The sequence below is a fragment of the Ochotona curzoniae genome, unplaced genomic scaffold, assembly GCF_017591425.1.
Source record: "Ochotona curzoniae isolate NIBS_2020 unplaced genomic scaffold, NIBS_Ocur_1.0 patch392, whole genome shotgun sequence".
Classification (NCBI taxonomy): Eukaryota; Metazoa; Chordata; class Mammalia; order Lagomorpha; family Ochotonidae; genus Ochotona; species Ochotona curzoniae.
This window is the reverse complement of record NW_024466964.1, coordinates 510,473-534,416: the sequence shown is the minus strand read 5'-3', so window position 1 is coordinate 534,416 and position 23,944 is coordinate 510,473. Positions and strand designations below refer to the sequence as shown.

The 23,944-nt window shown below is 39.8% G+C and overlaps 1 protein-coding gene across 7 annotated transcripts in view; it reads left to right on the top strand.

Annotated features, from left to right (window-relative positions):
• Nucleotides 1-23,944, top strand: part of LOC121167578 (eukaryotic translation initiation factor 4 gamma 3-like) — a 165,572-nt gene that overhangs the window by 91,066 nt on the left and 50,562 nt on the right. For all 7 annotated transcript variants that reach the window (XM_040997057.1, XM_040997063.1, XM_040997059.1 and 4 more), the window contains 7 exons: nt 2,870-3,040; nt 9,514-9,711; nt 15,283-15,429; nt 15,788-16,024; nt 17,276-17,380; nt 19,288-19,420; nt 22,268-22,362. In XM_040997057.1, the coding sequence (XP_040852991.1) occupies nt 2,870-3,040; nt 9,514-9,711; nt 15,283-15,429; nt 15,788-16,024; nt 17,276-17,380; nt 19,288-19,420; nt 22,268-22,362 (1,086 nt within the window). The remainder of the gene's footprint in view (nt 1-2,869; nt 3,041-9,513; nt 9,712-15,282; nt 15,430-15,787; nt 16,025-17,275; nt 17,381-19,287; nt 19,421-22,267; nt 22,363-23,944) is intronic.

The window sequence follows — 23,944 nt, the reverse complement described above, 5'->3', positions numbered from 1 at the left end:
ATCAAAAAGACAAATATGCTTTCTCTGGTATGTGGCAGCTAATACAGAATACAAATTAAAATGTGTAGAAATAAAATGGTCACTTTGTGATGTGATTATCATTTTTAGCCCATATTTATACATCTATGAAACCATGACATTTCTCTTTTTTTATTTGTTGAACATTATGGTTAGTGGCAAATTAAACCTGTGGATTTAGAATGGGTTAAAATTATGTATTTGTAAAATCTGATAAGAAACATAAGGAAGAGCGTAGTATTGCCAGAGAGTAGAGCAGGGAAGTGAGGCAAATGTGATTGTCTTCTCAGAAATGTTCTTTTGGAATGTATAAATCTGTGTTAAAAAATGGTAAAAATTGTTGAATGTTTTGCACCTATATTTCTACTTGTGACTTGATTTCCAAGCATTCAAGACAGTAACTATCAGTAATATTTTAATACACAAAATGCAACTTTAAGCTTGATATCTCTTGCTGTAATAGTACTTAACGTAGTGAACTCTTGGGCCATGACAACATACACAGTTTCAGCAAAATTCAGTGGGCATCTGAGCAGATTATTTCCTACTTTTCACTCTTTTATTGCTCATTTGGAATCTCTATCCTGTGGCAGGTGGAGTAGCACATATCATATCTGTCTCAAGACCTCTGCATTAGTATTTGTAATAGTTTTTGAGAGTGTAAGTTTTCTGTCTCCAAAGATGTATACTCTAGTTTTAGATGATTTTTGCATAATTTCCTTTCATTGCATGCACCCCAATGTACTTGTTCCTGACAAGTTTTTATGTGTGAATACATGAATTAAATATCCTGTGATACAATGGTTAACTTTTTCTGTATCCAAGTGGTGAAGAGAAGATATTAATTCACTCAGGTAAACCTTTAGAACACAATCTGAGTTATCAATACCAAATAATATTTCATTCACTGCATTTTTCTTAACTGGAATGTTGAATGACAGAGAGATAGCAACACAGTGAGATCTTCCTGCCATTTTACTGCTCAAATGCCACAAGAGCCCAGACTGAACCAGAAAAAAGTCAGAAACTAAGAACTGAAATTGAGAGTGAAGTGGCTGGCAGGACCCAACTTCTGCCTCCTAGGGTGTGCAATACTAGGAAGCTAGACTCAGGAGGAAAGCACTTCTGGAGCCATGTAAGATTCAGACAGCCCAGGAAGTGTCTACCTGCTGAGCAAATATCCACCCTAGTGTTGCCATCTCCAGTCGGGACAGTAGTGAACCGTGAGGGGTTAAGTCTAAGCTAAGCATGTGTAAATGCTCATCAGCAATACCTCTTTGTAAGCTTTTTGTATAGGCTCAGACCACATCTCTCCAAAGAAGCTGTCTTTGTGCAAAGCGTATTTAAGTCTTCTTCACTGAAGCTTTGTATGAATTCAGAATGGCACTGTTAGTAGTCAGGTGAGGGATTATCTTGATGATCTGTTTGTCTTGCATGAAGTTTTTGTTTTCTTTTGTCTTGAAATCTGAAGGCAGTATTTGCTCAGTGTTTAAAGAATGGGTGAGAGAGAAAGTGAAGATTGTCAACAGGTAGCAAGCAGGAAATTAGTAGAGCTTAGCATCAATCTAATATTGAATCCTCAAAATGATTGCCAGGCGTTTAAGATGACAGCTATACTGAAGGTTTTACTACACAAAGTATCTTTTAACTTGCCTGTTATTTCTTGCAATAGCAGTAGTAATTTGGTGACCACCACGACATGGTCAATGGTGACCATCATGACAATTGATTTTTAACAGTGAGTTAAAATCAGGAATTCGGGCATCACCAATAGAAAGAGATAGTTTTTTGGGGGAGTAATTTAGTTTGACTCTTACTGATAAAATAAGATGAACTTGTTTAGTATATTTTTTAGCTAAAGAAATAATTTATCATTTTCCATGATACATATTTTGTAGGTATGGGGATCCCTCCCTTCCCTTCCCTTTCCTTTCCTTCTTCCTTCCCTATGTTAACCTCTTGCCATTTCACCCCGTACTGTCACAGTAGTATAGTCCTTTAGCAATAGTTTTGTATTTCTGATCCAAGTAGCTTAAAGCAGTCTCTTACGATCTGCTGTAGGCTAGGTATCCATGGAAAATCTTTTTTTTTTTTTAATTGGAAAGTCAGATAGACAGAGAGGAGGAAAGACGGAGAGCAAAGATCTACCAGCCGATGATTCACTCCACAATTGAGCGTAGTGACCGGAGCTGCACCAGTCTGGAGCAAGGAGCCAGGAACTTCCTCCAGGTCTCCCACACAGGTGCAGAGTCCCAAGGCTTTGGGCTGTCCTCCATTGCTTTCCCAGGCCACAAGCAGGAAGCTGGATGGGAAGCAGGGCTGCCAGGATTAGAAGCAGCAGCCATATGGCAGGGTGCAAGGCGAGGACTTTAACCACTACGCTATCGTGCTGGGCCCTTCACGGAGAATCTTAATGATGATTTTATTTGCATTTTCCTCTGAAATTATAGAAATCCTTCAATTCTGAAGCAGCTGTGTAATTATAATTGCTACCTGTGAATCTTTATAGTTTTAGAAGTAACCAGTCTCATGTTACATGCATTTAATACACTGTAGCACTCCAGTTAGGAGCAGACTTTCTTGTTTTAAAAAAAAAAAACAGCTTTATTATCAAACATCATTTTCCATCACTTTGTCTCATTTAGGACATAAAGATCAGAAATGGTAGTGGTATTCTGAGGTTATTTTTCTTCCTTCCTTAAAAGAGATCACACCTAATTGAGTGCCTAATACCAGTCTTTGCATCTAGAAATGTTTGATATGCACATCAGGCTTGAGTTGAACAGCACAGCGGAGGCAGTAAATTGTAAGTAATCTGAAGTAATCTGAATAAATGATGTTCTTGTCCTAGCTGTTGAACATTGGCACACGGAGATCTCAGCCTGGCCAGAGGAGAGAGCCCAGAAAGATCATCACCGTGTCTGTAAAAGAAGACGTTCACCTGAAAAAGGCAGAGAATGCCTGGAAGCCCAGCCAGAAGCGTGACAGCCAAGCTGAGGATCCCGAAAACATTAAAACTCAGGTGGGAACATGGCACGTCCCAATGTTGCTTTGGATATATAATGCTATTGTTAACCCTCTCTTCCAGCCCAAATTTTTATTTCTTTTTCTTCATTTTACTTGAGGAAACAGAGTTCTCCCATGTACTAGTTCATTCCTCAAATGCCTGAAATTGCCAGGGCTGGACCAAGATGAACTCAATCCAGGTCTCCCACGTGGGTGCAGGGGCACAACTGCTGCTTCCTAGGGTGCACTTTGGGAGCATGCTAGTTTAGAAGCAAAATCAGCACCCAAAGCCAGATACTAATATGGGGTGCAAGTGTCCTAAATGGCACTTAAATTGCTAAACCAAATGCCAGACGCTTACTATGCCTTGTTCCCTGCCACACACCTCATTGGTATATGTAGAGATATCAGACTAATACTTAACAGTCTTTTTCTTTAAAAGCATTATTCTAAAAACCATGACACTAATTACTCTTTCTTTTCTCTTGAAATTGCTTTTTCAATGTTCCTACTTTGACTAGATTGTTTATATATTATACATGTCCATCACTCAGGCATTTACTAATATTTCATTTTCTCTGCAATACATTTTTATATTCTTTGTAGTTATCCTTTATCTCTTTATCCAATGCTAATGTAACTTTTTTAAATAAAGATTTATTCATTTTTATTACAAAGTCAGATATACAGAGAGGAGGAGAGATAGAGAAAAAGATCTTCCGTCCAATGATTCACTCCCGTGAGCGCAACGGCCGATGCTATGCCGATCCAAAGTAAGGATCCAGGAACTTCTTCCAGGTCTCCCACATGGGTGCAGTGTCTCAAGGCTTTGGGCCGTCCTCAACTGCTTTCCCAGGCCACAAGCAGGGAGCTGGATGGGAAGTGGGGCCACCGGGATTAGAACCGGCACCCATATGAGATCCTGGGGCGTTCAAGGCGAGGACTTTATAGCCACTAGGCCACGCTGCCAGGCCCGCTAATATAACTTTTGGAGATTTTTTTTTTATTTGACAGTTACAGAGAATGGAGGAATGACAAAGAGAATCTTTTTTTTTTTTAAGTGTGTTTTTGAGGGGAGGTAAAGATGTTATTTATTTTTATTGAAAAGGCAGACTTGCAGAAAGAAGGAGAGACAAAAATCTTCCATCCAGTAGTTCACTCCCCAAGTGACCACAAAGGCCAGAGCTGAGCCAATGCAAAGCCAGGAACCAGGATCTCTGCCGGGTCTCCTGCATGGGTGCAGGGTCCCAAAGCTTTGGGCCGTCCTCGACTGCTTTCCCAGGCCACAACAGGGACCTTGTTGGGAAGTGGATAGCCAGGACATGAACCATACGGGATCCTGGTGCTTGCAAGGGGAGGATTAACCAGCAGAGCCATAATGCAGGGTCCGAGAGAGAATCTCTGTGGTTTACTCCACAGGAGGCTGAAACCACCAGAACTAGACCACGCCCTAGCTCAAAACCCAGAATTTCTTCTTCATCTCCCATGCAGGGCCGCAATCACTTGGGCCATCTGCTGCTGCTGCCCTTGGCGCATGAGCAGGGTGCTAGATGGGAAATGGAATGGCCAGCAGGAGCAGGGTGCTAAATGGGAAATATATTAGTATATTTTGTGCATATTCTCTCCCTCACAACTCCTTGCAGTATATTGAATGAATTGCTTTCATTAATGCACACAAGATTATTTTTTGTGAAATTATATAAAATATTATTCATTTGTTGTTAAACAAACAGTTCCAGTTCCCACCCCTAGATTACCTTTTGTAGTGCCTCTATTTTGTATCCAGTCATCTAAACTGGAATCTCATAAATTCCCAGGCATCACAGCTCATATGGCAGCTTCTCAGAGTTTCCTTAGATATCTTTCTCACCATAACAGTTGAGTGTAGCAGTTGACAGGTTTAGCTCTGGAGGCAGTCACCTGGCTCTGTTAGGGATGTTCTTAGTCTCAGCTATAAAATATAGATACTAATAATGAGTACCTCATTAGAATAGTGTGAGTATTCAACAGTGATAAATAAGAGCTTTCGACATGATTCCTGGATCCTGTTTAAGTGCTTAGTGGGATGATGTTTCTGGGCTGAGAATGAAACTTAGCTATCCTTTGATTCCTCACTAATATAAAACCTCAGACACAGTAGATATTCAACAAATAACTTGTTAAATGAATGAACCAACACACACGAACACACACAAATGCATGGTGAACTGATATATCAAAAAGCTACACTGTCAAACCATAATTAGCTGCCTGCCTTTGTTAGTAGATTGTCCCACACATGTACCATACAGTTTCTAAATAAATGCTTCTCTGAATTCAGTGAAATATCCCTGACTCATCTTGACATAGCTAAGCCTTACAAAAAATACACCAATGTGGACCTCGCAGTGAAGATGTCAGATTGGAATGCCTGCCTTCCGTATTAGAGTGCCTGAGTCAGAATCCCTGCTCTAGTCCCAATTCCAGCTTCCTGCTACCCTAGAAGACAGCAGGCCATGACCCAAGTAGTTGGGTTCCTGCCACATAGGTGGGAGAGACTGGAAATCAGTTTCTGGCTTCTGGCTTTGGATTGGCCCAGCTTTAGCCATTTCAGGTGTTTTGAGAAACAAAGCAGTGAATGGGAGCTCTTTTCTTTGTTTATGTGTCTTGCTGTTTATCTGTGTCTCTGTCACAAATAAGTGAGTGACATTTTAGAAAGCTCTCCATGTGCACACACGTACATACACATACATCTCTTATGTGTTCCTCCATTCTCCCACGAAGTGTGATTCTAAGCAGCCTGTAGATATAGTTTAGAATTCCTTAAGAGTCATTATCCTTGAAGGTGAGCATGTCTTGGTTCCGTAGTTAAGATGCTTGCATTTGTGCCTTACAGCATTAGATTTTTATTACACCTATAAAGGGAAAATACATTTCATTGTCCTTTTGCCGTATGAAGAAGCTGAAGCATCTGCAGGGCTAAGTCAGCTATGGACAGTGCTGTGGCTACCGACCAGATGTCTCTGTGATTTGTAACCTACCTCTCTGTATGCTTTAACAGAGCAACTTATGTTAAGTTTTATGTAGAATAATTACATTGAGATGAGGTATCATTAATTAATTACAAATTCTTACTTGAGTAGATGAAGACTTAGAACCAGCCCTTTGTCTTGATATTTCTAAATGTGGAATGTCTTTGTTCCCTTCCCCCTCTTGTTTTTGCTATTTGTTCTGTGCTGCATAGCTATACCCCATGTGGGCCTATTTCTGGTGTTCTGTTTCCTTCCATTCTGTCAAAATAATGGTTTTATTGTTGCCCTCACTAGCAAAAAAAAAAAAAAACTCCCTCACTCTGGCCTACAGTCATTATCGATGACTGCCAATGACCCGATTCTTTCCATGCTGTAAAAGATCATCTTGTTATCACTCCTAGAGAGTCACTGCCTCAGGCCGTGCCTGGACTGTGTGCCATCCCCGGGCTTCCTGGGAAGTTCCACTGCAGGCTCCTGCCTTCACCCGCCTTGCTTGTCTTCTGTGCTGCCTGCTCCCTGCTGCTGCTTGGGCTGTATGATGCACCTACCTGAGTGACTCAATTATTTTCATCTAAGTGTTTTAGTCTCAGATTAATACACAGTTTTCTCTCAAAACAAAGGAACACTAGTTCTCTGATATTTCCACATTGTCCTGTCTACTCCCAAAATGGAAAATCCTCAGTACAGTCCTTTTCTAAAATGTTTCTCCTTTGCTAAAATATTTCTCCCTTTCTTTTGACTTCATCAGTTTTTTGCTGTTCTTCATTATGTGGCCCAATTCTCATTTCCTCTTAAAAACATTCCCTTACTACTTCAGTGCCTTTGACCTCACATACATAAGCCACCTCTGTGGTTATAATTCACCATAGTAACCTTCATTCATAAAGATCTTCTCCCAGCAACTAGACTTTGATTGTGGCACTTCTCTTGTACCTAATAACAGAATTTACTGGACATCAAGTGAATACTCACTTCTGCTTCTAGTGAATAAATGATTTTTGTGTTTCTCTAGTCTTGAATTATCTTCTAAGTTATTTTTATGTAAAATAAAATTAACATTTGAAAGTAAAAGATGCTGGATCTGCACATTGTGGCACAACAGGTTAAGTTGCTGCTTACAAATGCTAACATCAGATTAGTGGTCCAACTTCCAGGTCCTCCACATCTGATCCAACTCCCTGCTAATGCACCTGGGAAAGGAGGGGAAGATGGCCTGAGTGCTTGGGTTTGTGCCGCCCATGAGATCCAAGTGCAGTTCCATACTACTGGCTCTGACCTGGCCCATTCCTATCTGTCGCAAACGTTTTGGGAATAAATAAGTAAATGGAAAAGCGCTTGCTCTCCTATTTTCTATCACTATGCCTTTCATATAGATAAATAGATCATCTTAAGGGGAATAAACCTAGAAGATTCTATATAGGTGATATATGCAATAGAAAGGAGTGCAGTGGTGTTTCCCATCCTTGTTAAACTTTCTTTGCTTGGTTTTAGTTTTCTTTTCCCTCCCTCCCTCCCTCCCTTCCTTCCTTCCTTCCTTTTTTTTTTAAAAAAACAAAGGCTTCTTCATTTGAGAGACAGAGAATTTCCTTCCAGTGATTCACTACCCAAATGCCCACAGCAGCTGGGATTAGACCAGGAGTAAACTCCAGTTCTCCCATGTGGGTGAAAGAACTAAATTGTTTGAGGTGTCGCTGCTGCTTCCCAGAGTTTGCTTTAGCAGGGAGTTGAAGTCAAACCAGAGCTGGGAATTGAACTAGGTACTGCAGTATCAAATGCAGACAATCTTAAGTACTAGACTAATCATTTGCTCTCTTTAATAAACTTTAATATTTTTTCCTTGTAAGAGCGGTAATGACTGACTCATTGCTGAAGAACTTGACAAAATGATTTCTAAAAATTTTAAGATGTTATTATATTCATACAACCTAAAAACCATTTTATTTATTTGAAATAAATGTTAGAGAGGTCTTCTATCCCGTTTCACTGCCTGGATTCCTGAAACAGATAGGACTGGACCAAGATAAAACCAGGAACCTACAACTCCATCTTGATTTTTCTCTTGGATAGCAGAAACCAAGGTGCTTGGGCCATCATCTACTGCCTCCTAACTACAGTAACAAGCAGCTAGGTCAGAAGCAGGAAGCAGTTGGGACTAACACCAAGAATTCAGATACAAGGTACAGGCCTCCCAGTGTGCAGCTTTAGCTGCTATACCATGTTCCTTCACCAGAGAAAGAAATTTTCAAAGGAGTTAGAAACATTTGTAGGGCCCGGCAGCAGCGTGGCCTAGTTCCTACAGTCCTCACCTTGAATGCACCGGGATCCCATATAGGCGCCAGTTCTAATCCTGGCAGCTCCACTTCCCATCCAGCTCCCTGCTTATGGTCTGGGAAAGCAGATGAGGATGGCCCAAAGCTTTGGGACCCTGCACCCATATGGAAGACGTGGAAGAAGTTCCTGGATCCTGGCTTCAGATCGGCATAGCATCAGCTGTTGCACTCACTTGGGGAGTGAATCATTGGACGGAAGATCTTCCTCTCTCTCCTCCTCTCTGTATATCTGACTTTGTAATAAAATAAAATAAGTCTTTTAAAAAAAAATTTGTAAACTCTTTGATATTGTTAATCAAATTTCTTGGATTATCCTGTTTCATTTTTGAGAAAATTTACTACAGAGTAAAACTTAGCTGTGGTGTGCAGTTCTTTAAATCTAACAAAAATGCAGAATCATATAACTGTCATAATCAAGATATAAAACATTTTCATCAACTTCCCAATATCCTTTTGTACTGCTTTATCCCATCATTTTCCTCCATGGCCACCCCTGGAAATCACTTTATCTCTAACATACTGCCTTTTCCAGAAAAATCACGTAAATTCTTTCTTTCATTTGGCATAGGCATTTTAGATTCATGCATATTGTTATACATATGATCAGTTAGATTTTAATTGTCCAGCAATATTTTGTTATTTAATTGTTTTATACTTTTTATAAAACTTATTACATTGTCAATGGATGAAAGGTGTTTTCTATTCCTACCTAATCTGATGAGTTTCGGCAGCCTTGTTTTAGAAGACAGCTACACTGTATTGCTTACCATAAATTATGTTAGATCATCATTTAGACAAATTCCTGGTTTTGAATATTGAAATCAGTTTTTCTAGAGGGTTAGGATAGAAGTTATTATAACCAAAATCTTTTTTATTTATTCCTAAATATGAATAATGTTTTAGTAGCATAACTACTCGGTCAAAGGGTACATCCCTATTTTTAAAGCTTTCAGTACACATTGGCAGAGTACTATACCCAGTTTGTAGATTTCTCATCAGTAGTAAAAAGAAGGTGCTCTACTTTTCCCCTAAATAACCCACAATCATAATAACTTGGGAAGTTTCATTTAACATATTAGAAAAAATGAATCCAGTATTATATTGTCACAATTACTCTAATGCTTTTCTCTTTTATGTGGCCCTTCTAGGAGCTTTTTAGAAAAGTTCGAAGTATATTAAATAAATTGACACCACAGATGTTCAACCAGCTGATGAAGCAAGTGTCAGGTCTTACTGTTGACACAGAGGAGCGGCTGAAAGGAGTCATTGACCTGGTGTTTGAGAAGGCTATTGATGAACCCAGTTTCTCTGTGGCTTACGCAAACATGTGTCGATGTCTAGTAACGGTAAGAAGAGAGGAAGGAGTAAAACCAGAAATCACCAAGAGGTATATTCTCCCCTCACTACACATTCTTCCCAGAAGTCTCATTGGGGCAATGTAAAGGGGAGAATATATTTTTAGCACTTACTGGTGTAATATGACTGTATAAAGAAAATCTTGCTTTATAAAATGTATACTCACTTTCTAGAAGGGATATGGAGACCAGATTGAAACGGGCATGAGATGATCTCATTCAGCTTGTTCCACCTTCTGGAACAAGCTATAATAACAGAAACTATTGTCATGAGCATCCAGTTTTTCCTGATGTATCTTACAGAAATAAAGCACATGCTTGCTTTTACCCTTAATTTGAAATTAAAAAGCAAGTTGTTTTTAATTCTAGCTTCTATGGAAATGAAAGTAGAGCTGTCCTGTAATCAAAATGCTTTGCATCTGTGAAAAACATTTAGATTTCTTTCCCTCTAGATTGTCCGCAGCCTTTTAATTTCCACAGCCTGTCAAATCTAGAGCAAGACAGAATGAAGACCAGATACTTTCTCATTTACTGCTCATTGCCCTCTGGTGTTCTGCACTCATAAAACTACCATTTACTCTATGGGTTTCCCTTCCTGTTACTGTCACCAAGGTACTTCTGTCAGAAATGTATGACCTTTATAACATTTAAGTTTTTTCCTAAATTACTACAATTCATTGTCATCATGCCTCATTTCTTAGAAACAAGCTATGAAAATGCAAAATTCTGTCATTCTACCAATCCTTTTGAGTACCTATGTCAAAGGCAGGTAAGTCTGTTAGCGGTTAGAATAGTCACATCTCCCATTTTTAAGTCCCTGAAGTCCATATTGAAAATAAATACATAATATTGCAGAGTGTTGCTGTTTGAATTAGTGGTTTAAACCTGAAACGTATTGGAAGAGGAAGAAGCTATGCATATTGGTTTGAGAGTTGTGGATTTTTGCGGAGCAAATACACTTTTAGTTGGACCTGGGATCATGATAAATGCAAGTAGAGAGATGAAAGAAAGAAGTCCTGATACATTCAGGTCTAAAACATCAAGCATGGCATAAAGGTTAAAATTCTGGCTTAAGAATCTCATGATCTTGGGTTTGATATTTAAACTTTACAAAAAATTTCACATTCCTGCTTTGCTACTTGCAAAATTTATGACCCTAGAATAATTTACCAAGCTCAGCTTTTAGTCCATAAAGTAAATTCAATTCACATAAAATAAAATGTGTAATATTTATATTATGAGGATAAATTCAATGAGATTATGTTAAGTTCTTGACTTAGTAGTAAACCATAAATACATTGAAATCAGGCTAGTGATTGATAATGGGGAAACTCCTTGAAATGTTAGCTGTGGAATGAGGATTATTATAATAGAAACCATCCATGTGTTGTTTTTAACAATTATTATAACCCAGAAAGTTGTGAACAACGGGGCAGTGAAGCAGCCATTGGAAGATCATTCTTTATATATCTGTATCTCTCTGATTTTAATCCAATTAAAAAGAAAATAAGTAAATAGGGGACCAGCACGCTAAGGATACCTTTCTGAGTCCTGGCTTCTCCACTTGCAATTCAGTGCCCTGCTGAGGTATACATGGATGGTTACTCTAAAGTGATTAGCTAAGTAAATCTTTTTTTCCCCATGAAGTGTTAAAGAGAATAGACATTTTTATTTGTGTGATTTTTAAATATTTGTTTTTATTTGAAAGAGTTAGAGAGAAAGAAGGAGAAATAGAAATCTCCTGGTCCACTCGCCAAATGACTGCAAAGGCTGGATCTGGGCCTGTTTGAAGTGGCTCTTCTGGGTTCTCCATATGGGTGCTTTAGACTTGAGCCACCCTTCACTGCTTTCAAAGGCATGTCAGCAGGGAGCTGGATTGGAAGTAAAGCAGCTGTCACACAAACTGGCATCCATACAGGATACCAGTGTCAGAGGTGGCATCTTTATCTGCTGTGCCACAGCACTCGCTTCTTACTTACTTTTTTTTTCCCACATTATTTGAAGAGCAGAAAGACACAGATATACAGAAAGTTATCTTCTGTTCACCTGTTCACTGCCCCAGCGCCCACAACATTATGGGTTATAGTAATTGCTAAAAAATAATACATAGGTGGTTTCTATTATAATCATCTTCATTATCTTCCTATGTTACTATCTTCCTGTTATTATAGCATAATATGGGTAAGCTTCTGCTTAAAGCACTGGTTCCAAGAGACTAGAAGGTGCACATTTAAGAAAGACCACAAGCATTTGCCTAACGATTTAGACACTAAAATACTCAGTGACTGGATTTAATTCCCAGCTCCACTTCTGATTCCAGCTTCCTGCTAATGCAGATTCCTGCTGGGTACAATAGTGATGGCAGAAATAATTGGGTTTTTGCCGACCAGGTGGGAGAACTGGCTCCAGCCTTTTATCACTATGGCCATTTGGGGAGTACATCTGTAAGAGCTCACTCTTTCTGTCTCCTTGCCCCTGAAGAGAGATTTACAGAGGAGGTCAATGAAATATACTGGGCTTTCTTAAGTTGCTCTGAAAATGTCATATATAGGGACTGGCTCAACAAGCCACTGGCAATGTGGCTCAACAAGCTAATTCTCAACCTTCAGGTGCCAGCATCCCATATAGATGCTAGTTTGTGTTCCACTTCTTATCCAGCTCCCTGCCTATGGCATGGGAAAGCAGCAGACAATGACCCAAGTGCTTGAGACCCTGCACATACATGGGAGACCCCAAAGAGACTTCTGAGTTGAGATTGGCCCAGCTCTGGTTGTTGCTGCCATTTGGAACCAGTGAATGGAAGATCTTTATCTGTCTCTCCTTCTCTCTGTAAATCTGCCTTTCAAATAAAAATACATTTTAAAAACAAAGAAAAACAGACATATATTAGACATATATACTGTTGCCCATTGCACCCAGCTGAACTGTGGCAAGGCTTAAGGGGATTTCCCTTTTTAAGATCATAAACCTTGTTCTTTTGTTTCTGAACTCAAGAGTAAACTCTCGTCTTTATGTGTATAGCATCTATAGAGCATCTCTGGGCGGCCAGGGCTCTGGAGTGCACCACTTCTGTTAGTTCAACTAGGAATGACAGGAGGAGTCTGCAACATACCACTTTCATGAATAACAAAGTGTTTAGCTAGAATTTTATAATTCTTTGAGAAGGAGGACATTGAGTGGCAAATGGAGAAAAATGGACAAGAGAAGTGTCCTTCCTTTAAATTTGAATTTTAAAATATTTGATGTTATTGAAATGTTGAATTGTTAGACTTTTGTTTTACTTGTAATACAGTGAATATCTCTATCTCAGAAACCTCTAGAATTTAAACTCCTAAGGATAGGGACTTTTTCTACTGTAGTCACTGCTCTTGTCCAGTGCCCAGAGTGGTTCCTGATACATAATAAACTTTTTGGAAGCTGCTGTGAGCAGATGCCAGAAGGAAAGAGTAACCAGCTTGAAACAGTGTATTATAATATGCCCTGAGACTATTTCTGCTACATTTTCCTCTGTTCTGGTAGCTGTTCATGCCTCAGCTACAAAGATTAACAGTAAGGATAGTGGAGTTTTTCGTCCTTTATTCTGTGTTTTGTGTTACTAGACCCAGAATTTCTGTGTTGCCACTTTAAGCACTTAAAAGGAACATGAGGAAAAAAATGACAGGACTGAAAATAGGAAGAGGCACTGTGCACAAGGGACACAGATGAATCTTCTCAGAAATCAAACCTGGGATTGCAGACTTGGAAAGTCAGTTTGGGCAGCAGCAAGTGGGTAAGGGCAGCTGGAAGAGGAGGGTTAACATAGCTTACCTGATGAAAGATAACAAATGCTTTGATGTAAAAAATGGAGCAGAAATTATCTACCCCATCACAGGTGCATGCGCTTTTAACTGTCATGGTAGTCTGTCAGTGTTACCTATACTCTTCAGGTATATCTAACTGTATTTTGATAGGTTATGTCCCTGGTATACCTGGCATGTTACGTACATTTTCAGCAGATGACTTACTAAGGTCAGGACCATAACCACTGGTAGAAGATAGTGTCACTCTTGACTTGAGTTACATTTGAACTTTATTGCTATTACTATGTAAGAGCTAGCTTCTAGAAACAGTAGTTTTAGAGTTAGTATAAAAATTCCATTTGTTTACATGATACTCAACATTTAGAATAGCTTACCTCAATCCAGCACATGCCTTGGGGGCAAAATGATTACTGGACCATGAGGTTATCAGTAGGTTCTGTCCTGAGACAGCATTGAAAACCCCGAGCGTGCTAAGCCGTGCACAGGCCTATCCTTCTGCTTTCTCTTCTACTTGACTACCATGATTGCCGCATAGCTGCTATTCCTTGATGACTTCTTTGGCAGTTTATTTCTCTTGGAGAAGGCATACATGTGCCCTCAGTGCTAACAGATAAGTCAGCAGTATGAGTCCTGACACTTAGAGAAAATTACTACATGACACTGACAACATTCACATCCTGTGGTAACCAAAAAGGGGAGGAGGGGGGCAGCCAGTGCTTTCTACTAAATCCCTTACTTAAGCTCAAATATTCCTACTGACTCCCTTGCTCCCCAATAAAAAGAAACCATCTCAAAATCCATTTAAAACACAAATACATCCTTGTTTTGATAACCACTTCTTAATGGGAATTGTAGTTGCTAAATAATCCCTTTTCTGATATGCATACTCCAGGGCACAGACAACAAATACATTTCAGAACTTCAAGAATCCACTTCATGAATCCAGAAAAGCGGCTTTGCCATTTTATACAGTAGTGCTCAATGGGGATTTCAGCTTTAAAGTAAATAAAGCATATGTTTGGTCACAAGTTACCTTAAAGATATGAGCAATTGAATTTACTTGAAATCAGTCATTATATCAGTCATTATAGCTGGATGGAAACTTTGTAAACCTCCAAATGGCACTGCTGCTTCACACTGAATCTTTCTGTGTGAAAGCATCATGCAGTACTGGCCGTTTGTTAAGCCAGACTTCTGAACAATTAATACCTTGTTTTGGTGCATGTGTAATAATCAGTAAACATACTGCTAGACATTGATAATCAGAAAGTACTAACAGTATAGCATTGTGACATTCCCCTGAGGAAGAGATGTCCTGAAAGTCCTCAACTATCCTGACTTCTGTTTTCTGAAATTAGATTTCACCTGCTACAATAGTTCTAATTATCTCCTAACTTTTGTCATTTCCATTTGCTTCATTAAATTAAAATACTTGACAGTGGTAATTTTTAAAAATGTAATAATAGAGGTAAATCAAAATATATAGGGACTATAGACATATACTATTGTTACATGGCTGTAATGATATTATGTTGACTTCTAATTCAACAAAAGGCACAGCTATTAAAAATATGAGAATAATATGCATCTTTTACCACTCAAGAGGTCTTACTGTTGAATCATGAAATGTTTGAAACTAAATTGCGTGTCACTTGTAGAAAGTCTGCCTGTTTTTAGTTCACATTATGTTGCAGAATAATTAAAGTAGTTACCCTGAATGTCTTTAATCTTGCTACTTTTACATTTTGCTATCTGCATGCAGCTGAAAGTACCCATGGCAGACAAGCCTGGGAACACAGTAAATTTTCGAAAATTGCTGCTGAATCGTTGCCAGAAGGAATTTGAAAAAGATAAAGCAGATGATGATGTCTTTGAGAAGAAGCAGAAAGAGCTCGAGGCTGCCAGTGCTGTAAGTATGCCAACAGGACAGTGTCCACGCACGTGCTGTCAGGTACACAGAAGGCCTCGGACAGCATCTCCCTGTTTCCCCAGGAGGGGGTTGCTTTACTCCTGTTAGTGGCAGAACAACTCAGCCCTCTATACCAGGATTCAGTCCAAGCCTAGGCTCCAGAAAGGTCACTGGTTTCTGGAGTTTTGAAGTGGATATGGTCTTTTTGGGCATAGGTCTGGGTTTTATGGAGTAAGTCCAAAATCACTCTCAGACTCTCAAAGGGCATCTGACTTTCAGAGTGTGGACCATGAATCCTTTGTGACTGCTGCGCAGTACAATTTTCATGAGGATGCTCTTGTTCCCTGTCACACAACAGCCAGAGGAGAAGACAAGGCTTCATGATGAACTGGAAGAAGCCAAGGACAAAGCCCGACGGAGATCCATTGGTAACATCAAGTTTATTGGAGAACTCTTTAAACTGAAAATGCTGACAGAAGCCATCATGCATGACTGTGTGGTGAAGCTGCTGAAGCACCATGATGAGGAATCCCTGGAGTGCCTGTGTCGCCTGCTCACCACCATTGGCAAGGACTTGGACTTTGAGAAAGCAAAGGTAAAAGTCGAGAAACTCAAGAACCTTCCACAGAGGCTCCGTCCATTGCAAAAGTGCTCCATCTCTCTCCTACTGTCTAGGCTGTTAATGTCTCTCCTTTATCTAAGCTTGCTGCTTCTCATTTGCATCAGTGTCAGAGGTGGCAAGTGTCAAATTGTACAGAAGACAATTGTTCATGTTGTTCATTACTTCTCTCTTTTCTTCCTCCATATCTATTAATAGGGCCATTTATTTGTATAGCAGCTTATGAGCTGAAATAGAAAAAGACATGGGTCAAGCCCTAGAATGATGCAAAAATGTGGAAAACCCAGTAGTTTTCTTTAAGTTTATGCTCTGATTAATGGCACAGCTGTCATAATAAAATAATTCATTAAATATACTATAATTCAAACAAAACCTAGTGCAGGCCAGGGAGGGAATCTGGAAATTAGAAGTGCTTCAAACAAATAATGTCAGAACTGTTCCGTAACATTGGAATCAGATAGAATCATGTTTGGCAGTGACAGAAAATCCCAAATACTGGTGTTTTCTATAATATCGAAGTTTCTCACTTGGGCAAAATTCAGAAGTACAAGTCCTGTTAAATGTTTGATATTGCTAATGTGGAACTATTGTCCTAATGACTCTCAGGAAAATTACAAAGCATACCATTCCCTGTCTCTTTAGGATGGTTCCAGGGATCTGTAAAGTAGCTTTTTCATTTATATTCTGGTCTATAATAAGTGCTGTGATCAAAACCATCTGCCTGAAAGTCTGAAAAGTGTAGTGTTTATTTTGGGTAGTCATACAATTAAAAATCCTGCCTTGGGACCTGGAGCAACAACCTAGATGCTAAATCTTCACCTCGAATCCACCAGGGTCCCATATGGGTGCCAGTTGATACCCTAGCTGCTCCTCTTCCCATCCAGCTCCCTGCTTGTGGCCTGGGAAGGCAATGGAGTATGGTCCAAAACCTTGGGACCCTGTACCTGCATGGGAGACCCAATAAGTGGATCTCCTGACTTCATATTGACTCAGCTCTGGCCATTGCCGCCACTTGGAGAGAACCAGTGGATGGAAGATGTTTCTCTCATTCTGCTTCTCTCTCTCTAAATCTGACTTTCCAATAAAAATAAATAACATCTTTACCCAAAAAAATCCTGCTTTGTTATTCCTTAAATATTTAAAAGTTCTTTCTAAAGAAAAAAGGTACGTGATAAAATTGTATTTGAATCCCTTAGCCAAAAATACTAATGATCTTATTTCTTACAGCCACGTATGGACCAGTACTTTAATCAAATGGAAAAAATTGTGAAGGAAAGAAAAACTTCATCTAGAATTCGATTCATGCTGCAAGATGTGATAGACTTAAGACTGGTAAGTAGAAAAGAAGAAAAATCCTCTACTAGTTCACCATATTCATTAAGAATAGAAGGATAACTAATATTAACATGTAAAAAAGCTTACTAATTGTGACGAAGTTACCACCTGTAACACCAGCATCCCAGCACTAATTTGAATCTAGTTGGTTAGAAGCTATTTCATTTCTAACCCAGCACCCTGCTAATGTGGCTGGCAAAACAGCGGAAGATGGACAGCCCAACGACTTGGGCCCTGTCACCCTTGCGCAAGACCGAGATGGAGCCTAAATCTAGAGGCTTAAGCTCATTTGTGACCGTTTAGGAAGTAAACTAGGATTTACTTTTTCTCTCACTCTGTCTTTCAAATAAACAAATATATCTTAAAATCAAATAAGTAAACAATGCTTTTTGCTTTCAAACTCTTTGAACTTGAGTTGACACATTAGTAAGAGAATTGGGTAAAGGACTGAAGATCTCTTGCCTGCTGTGCATTTCTGCTCCTCACTCTTGATTATCAAACTACACTGCACTTTTTAAATAAGCAGTTCGGGGGCCGGCACTATAGCGTAGTGGGTAAAGCCACTGCCTGTATCACCAGCATCCCATGTGGGTGCCCATTCATGTCCAGCTGCTCCACTTGTGGTTCAGCTCCCTGCTGCTGATGGTCTGAGAAAAGCAATGCAGGATCACTGACATGCTTGAGCTCCCCCCACCTACTGAGAAGAAGCACCTTGCACATGCCTTCAGTCTGGCCCAGCCCCAGCTGCTGCAGCCATCTGGGAAGCAAACAAGCAGATGAAAGATCTCTCTCTCTCCTTTCCCTCTCTTTCTCTATAATTCTAACTTTCCAATAATTTATTCAAATATTTAAATAAATAATAAGCAGTTCTGAATTGACTATTTTCAGTGAAATTTAGTTTTCCTAAGCTAAATAATTAGAAAGTGTTATCCTCACAATGAACATTTTGACTTAGTTGAGCCTCATAGTTAATCTCTTAAATGAGGAAGTTGTCCACCTTGAAAATTTACTGTAAAGATTTAATGAGATCATTATAAAAAGAGTCTACATGTTGATGTTTTTCTTTCTGTTGTTTTTCTTGCGGACACTCTTACTCTTTAATACTCTTTCTTAATAACACTTTCCTCTCTTTTCCTGTGCCAGATACAGTTGTTAATCACTAAAACCTGGTTGTTTTTTCTCTCTCTTAGTTAACCTCTACAACAGTATAGTGCAGCCCACCCTAAACTAGAGAAGGAATGCAGGGCACACCCCTTTCCTGTTCTGTGTCCAATATTAATGACGGATCTTTGTCTTAATAAAGCCCAGGCATGACCTTGGGATCCGAGCTCTTACCAAAGCCACTACCAGTTGGTTAGAAGTTGTATACTGATTAAACCTGCTTGCCATTCTCGCCTCTTTCTAATAAGTGTAAAATACTCCCCCACCTGTGTCTTTAGCTCCTTATGCTTACATCAGGTGGTGGAGTATTAGGGAAGAGGGAAATGTAAAGAGACAACTTCTGTGCTTAGCAGAAAGGATAATCACAGGATACGGTGTTGTCACACTTTGTGTACAATATCTGAACTTTGACACTGGAGGAAGAGAAATGCTAGTCATCCTCTGATTTGAACCCCTGTAGAGTGTGATATGAGCCAACAGTATCCCTAGATTCAGGTAGTGCCACGGGATCCTCTTCCTTCCTGGTTCCTTTCTCTTTCCTCTTTCAAATGTGCAAATTAATGAGAAAATACATTTGGGGCAATCTTTCCTTTTTTTCCCCCGAAATTTGCTATTTTATGAGAAACTGCTATAATTTCAGATTTTGCAGGTGTTTTATAATTTCTCAATAGTGAAAAGTAAAAACTTCTCATTTATTTTTATTTTCACTACCTGGCTGATAACCTGATTTCCTACTTTTGCAGTGTAATTGGGTGTCTCGAAGAGCAGATCAAGGGCCTAAAACTATTGAGCAGATTCACAAAGAAGCTAAAATAGAAGAACAAGAAGAACAGAGGAAGGTCCAGCAGCTCATGACCAAAGAGAAGAGAAGACCAGGTAGGACTCCAGCAGGCTTTAGAAAACTTGGGAACTCGAGGGAAAGGTATTGAAGAATTCTCCCAGGAGTGGTCATTTGGCACAGTGGTTAAGATGCCAGTTGAGATGTTAGTGTCCCATATGGGAAGGCCTGGTTTGAGTTACAGCTCCACCTCTTTGCTAATTTGCCTTGAGGAACAACAAAAGATGGCCTAGATCCTTTTGAACCTGTGCTCAGTTGGAGACGGGGATGAAGCTCCTGGATCCTGGTTTCAGTCTAGTCCGGTCCAGGTTATGGTGGCCATTTGAGGAATGGACTGGAACAACTGCCCATATGGAAAACCAGTATTACAGGCAGTGGCTTACCCATTTCACTACAACACTGGGCCCTGGAAGAAATCTTTCTTTGAGGAAGGCACACTTAAACTTGAGTCTTAGTGGTAGATTCTGTTTATTTATAAGGTTAAAGTAAACATGTAAAATGGAGTAAATAAACTTGACTGAAGCAGAACTTAAGTGTTCAGGAGGAATGGAAAATATTGACCTGAGAAAATGAAGCCAGATAAAGAACTTTACATGTTTTTTATGTATGTGTGTAAATTTTTTTAAAGATTGTTTGAAAGAGTAAGAAAAAGGAAGAGACAAAGGAGAAGATCTCCTATCTCCTGGTTCACTCCCCAAATAGTCATCAGACCCAGAACTGAGCTGGGTCAAATTCAGGAGCCAGAAGCTTCTTCTGCATCTCCTACATGGGTGACAAGGGCTCAGGTACTTGGGCCATTCTTCACTGCTATCCCAGGCCCTTAGCAGGAATCCTAATTGGAAGTGGAACAGCTGTAACATGAACCATTGTCCGTATGGAATGCTGGTGTTGGAGACAGTGGCTTAATTCGCTGAGTGCCTACAAGATTAAGAACTTTTTTAACGTGATTTGGCAGATATTGAAGAGCCACTAAAAAAAGAAATTATGTCATGGTAGAGATACATAATTAAAATCTGTCTGTTGCTCTTTACCTGGTAAGTTGTGGGCATACACTGAATTCAGCTAAATTGTGGTTGCTCAGTCTTACTTGTAAACAAGTGAGACTTCATTGCAACAGGAATAGAAAGGAAGAGATAGATGCAAGAAGTATGAAAGATGAAATAGAAGACATTTTACACCTGAAAAAAGCAGTCCATTTGGGATGCAAAGCCTTTTTAGAAGACAAATTGTGGCTTCTGGCACTGCAGTGTAGCAAGTTAAGCTGCCCATGACACTGGCAAGTCATGAGTGTCAGTTGTGTCCCATTTGCTTTGCTTCCAGTCCAACTTTCCGTTGATGTATCTGGGAAGACAGTTGAAGATATCCCAAGTACTTGGAGACCAATAGAATTCCAGGCTCCTGGCTGCATCCTGGCCTAGTCCTGTCCTCTGCAACAATTTTGGGAGTGAACCATTGCACAAAGTCGCAAAAAGTCAAGTCATGTGCCTTATATCTTATATAATGTTACTATAAACCTAAGTAAAATAACAGTTCATGAATTTTTTTTCTATGGAAAAATTAAGTATTAAACAAATATGGAGAGTAAAATGTTTAGTAATTATTTATTAAGGTTGCAATTGTAAGTAGGGAGGTTGTAGAACCTGGGAAAGTTGATGTTATTTAGGGCCTGGTGCAATGGTTCAATGGCTAAATGCTCACCTTGCAAGTGCTAGGATCCATATGGGCACTGGTTCGTGTCCTGGCTGCTCTGCTTCCCTTCCAGTTCCCTGCTTGTGACCTGGGAAAGCAGTTGAGGATGGCCCAAAATCTTGGGATTCTGCACCTATGAGGGAGAATAAGAAGAAGCTCCTGGTTCCTAGCTTTGGATCAGCTCAGCTCCAGCAGTTGCAACTACTTTGGAAGGGAACCAGCAAACGGAAGATCTTTTTTTCTCTTTTTCTGTCTGTAGATCTAACTTTCAAATAAATATAAATGAATCTTTAAAAAGAAAAAAAGTTGATGCTGTTTGAGCAAAGACCCAAAGCAAATTTTATTTTATGTGGGTACTTGGGGAAAGGAGTTTCAGGCAGCAGGAATAAGAAGAACCTGAACAGTATTTTCCACAAAAAGCAAGGAGAGCTAGAGTGTAAGGATCCTACAGAGGAAAGTAGAAGACAGTCGGGAGGGACTGAGAGGGAATCGGGTCATATTACTGAGAGCATGGTAGGCCATCTAAGGAATCTCATCTCTTTCTGTGACTGAGGTGGAAAGATAAAACAAGTATTTTGAACAAAATAATAGCAGATTCTGCCATATATTTTACTGGGATAATACTGGCAGTCATGACAAACAAGGGTGGAAACAGGGAGACCAGTGAGGTCTGTGTAGTAATCTGTGGCAGACTGCTAAGAGGGAGTAGTTAGAAGGGCTAGATTCTGAGAACACTGTAATATGTTGTGAAGATTACTGTGGCGTAAGAAAGAAAAGACGGACACCTGAGCTGATGAAATTTAGGAGAAGCATGTTTGGGGAAAGATCAAAGCATGCTCATGTCACCTGACACCAGCAGATGAAATCAGTCCCATGTGACAAGTTTCAAGTGTTCTGGTTGTGAGCTCTCTCAGCAGTAGCTTGGTCCTGCTTTGTCCAGTGCTGAATGTTGTTTGTGTCTCTTGGTTTCTCATAGGTTAGTAAGCATGTTTTTCATAGGATCTCCAGTGTAAGCAGTACTTTGGCTTCATATTTTCAAGCTGTGGGTTTTACAGGGTGGCAGCAACACTGCAACAGTGCCTTTTGTTCCTTCACTTGGTTTTACTCAGAGTGGCTGATCATGAACATTGCTCTCTCTCCCCATGTCCTCCTGACTTGAGGAGTTGAGTCAATGCCCCTTTCTGTTCCTCCTGCAGGTGTCCAGAGAGTGGATGAAGGTGGGTGGAACACTGTACAAGGAGCCAAGAACAGTCGGGTTCTAGACCCCTCAAAATTCCTGAAAATCACCAAAGTGAGTATGACATTTAAACCCAACTTACCACATTCCCGTTACAACTCTTTCTCAGAAAGTAATTCCTGCTCATATAAAATAGCCATATGACATATTTGAATACTTTGGTTTTTGGTTTTGCTGTAGATAGATTTCCTACATTGATCAGCATGTTCTTGTGGTGACAGTACTCCTTTTGGTTTCTGTGTGAGTTTACTAAGCAGGAAGTACATAGCTCAATTCTTAGAGTTAATTCTTGAGACTTCTTTAGTTGCAAACTTTCATGCATGTGTTGTTAGCTCTAGGGGGAAAAAGCAGTTATCTGTTTAATTTAACCATGAAAGGAACAAATGGGTTTCTATATACAAGGCCTAAAAGAAAAAGAGGACCTCCCAAAAAAATCTTCTCTGTAATAAAAATTTTTGAGAGTCCATGAGCATTAGCAGGAGAAAATTTCTTTAGAGATGCCTTCAACAGACTGCTCGTTTAAGTAACTTGAAAAACTTCAGAGAATCCAGAGAACAAAATCAAATTTACTGAAAGTAGGTTTTGCACATCATTTGTAAATCTAGTTTGACCCCTACTTGTTATACACTTTCCATAGATCTGAAAATTGACAATCTACCAGCAAAAAGTAAGGCTTTGATAAAAATGAAATAAATGAACTAGATAATTTGTATCTTTATTCACTTTGTGTTTTTTGTTTTTTAATTTTTTAATTTTACTTAAATATTTGTTACAAAGGTGAGGAAGTTGCAGACCCATGTGGCATTTGATTAGTATGGCAAGGGCTGAGGGTTGGGAGAAGGTTTGTGAGATAAATCATTCAGTTTTCCCTCCTGTGTCAGGGTTTGAGGAGCAGGGAGCTCTTTGCTATTGAACTACAGTAGTGCCCTGATAGAAACGGTTGTTTGATGTCATTTTTGAAGCCCCAGTACTGGAAAACAATGTTCCAAAGGTGTTACTTGAGTGGTCTTGATTGTTCTGAGAAGTTGTCAGCTTCTTTATACCAGAAGTCAGAAATTCTTACACATGTTTGCTGCTTCTCTACCTCAGACCTAGGTGCTTGTTGTAGAGCCTGGCCTGGAGTGTTGTTCAACCTGTCCTTCTTTCCATCTTTTGATGAAGTACTCAAAGTCTTCCGTTGGCTTAGATGAAGATGGCTGTCTTGGCCTTTTGTGTTCTTCTGAGTGTGCTCTCCACTCTTACATGGGGATCAGTCACTGAAATGACCCAATCCTGCAACATGTACCCTGGATTGGCCCCGTGTCTATATGATTTTCCGTGAGGTTGGGATCAAGTACAGCAATTTGGTTGGGAAGCTTCCTAAGAAACCTCTTCTGTGAAGTCCTCAGACCTTGCTCTCAAGTGCTTCAGCTGGTGCAGGGTTGGGCTCAGTCTGCACATACCAGTGGGTGCACCTTTCTAGTCAGTCCTGCTCACAGCCCTGACCTCTCATTCAAACCAGTGAGTGCTGTAATTTAGTCCGGCGTAGCTCATCCCCAGGCTTGCTCTCCTGTGCATGCCAGTGCATGCTACAGCCTAAACCAGCCTGGCTAACCCTCATCCCCAGTTCATGTGCACACACAGGTGCTACAGCATA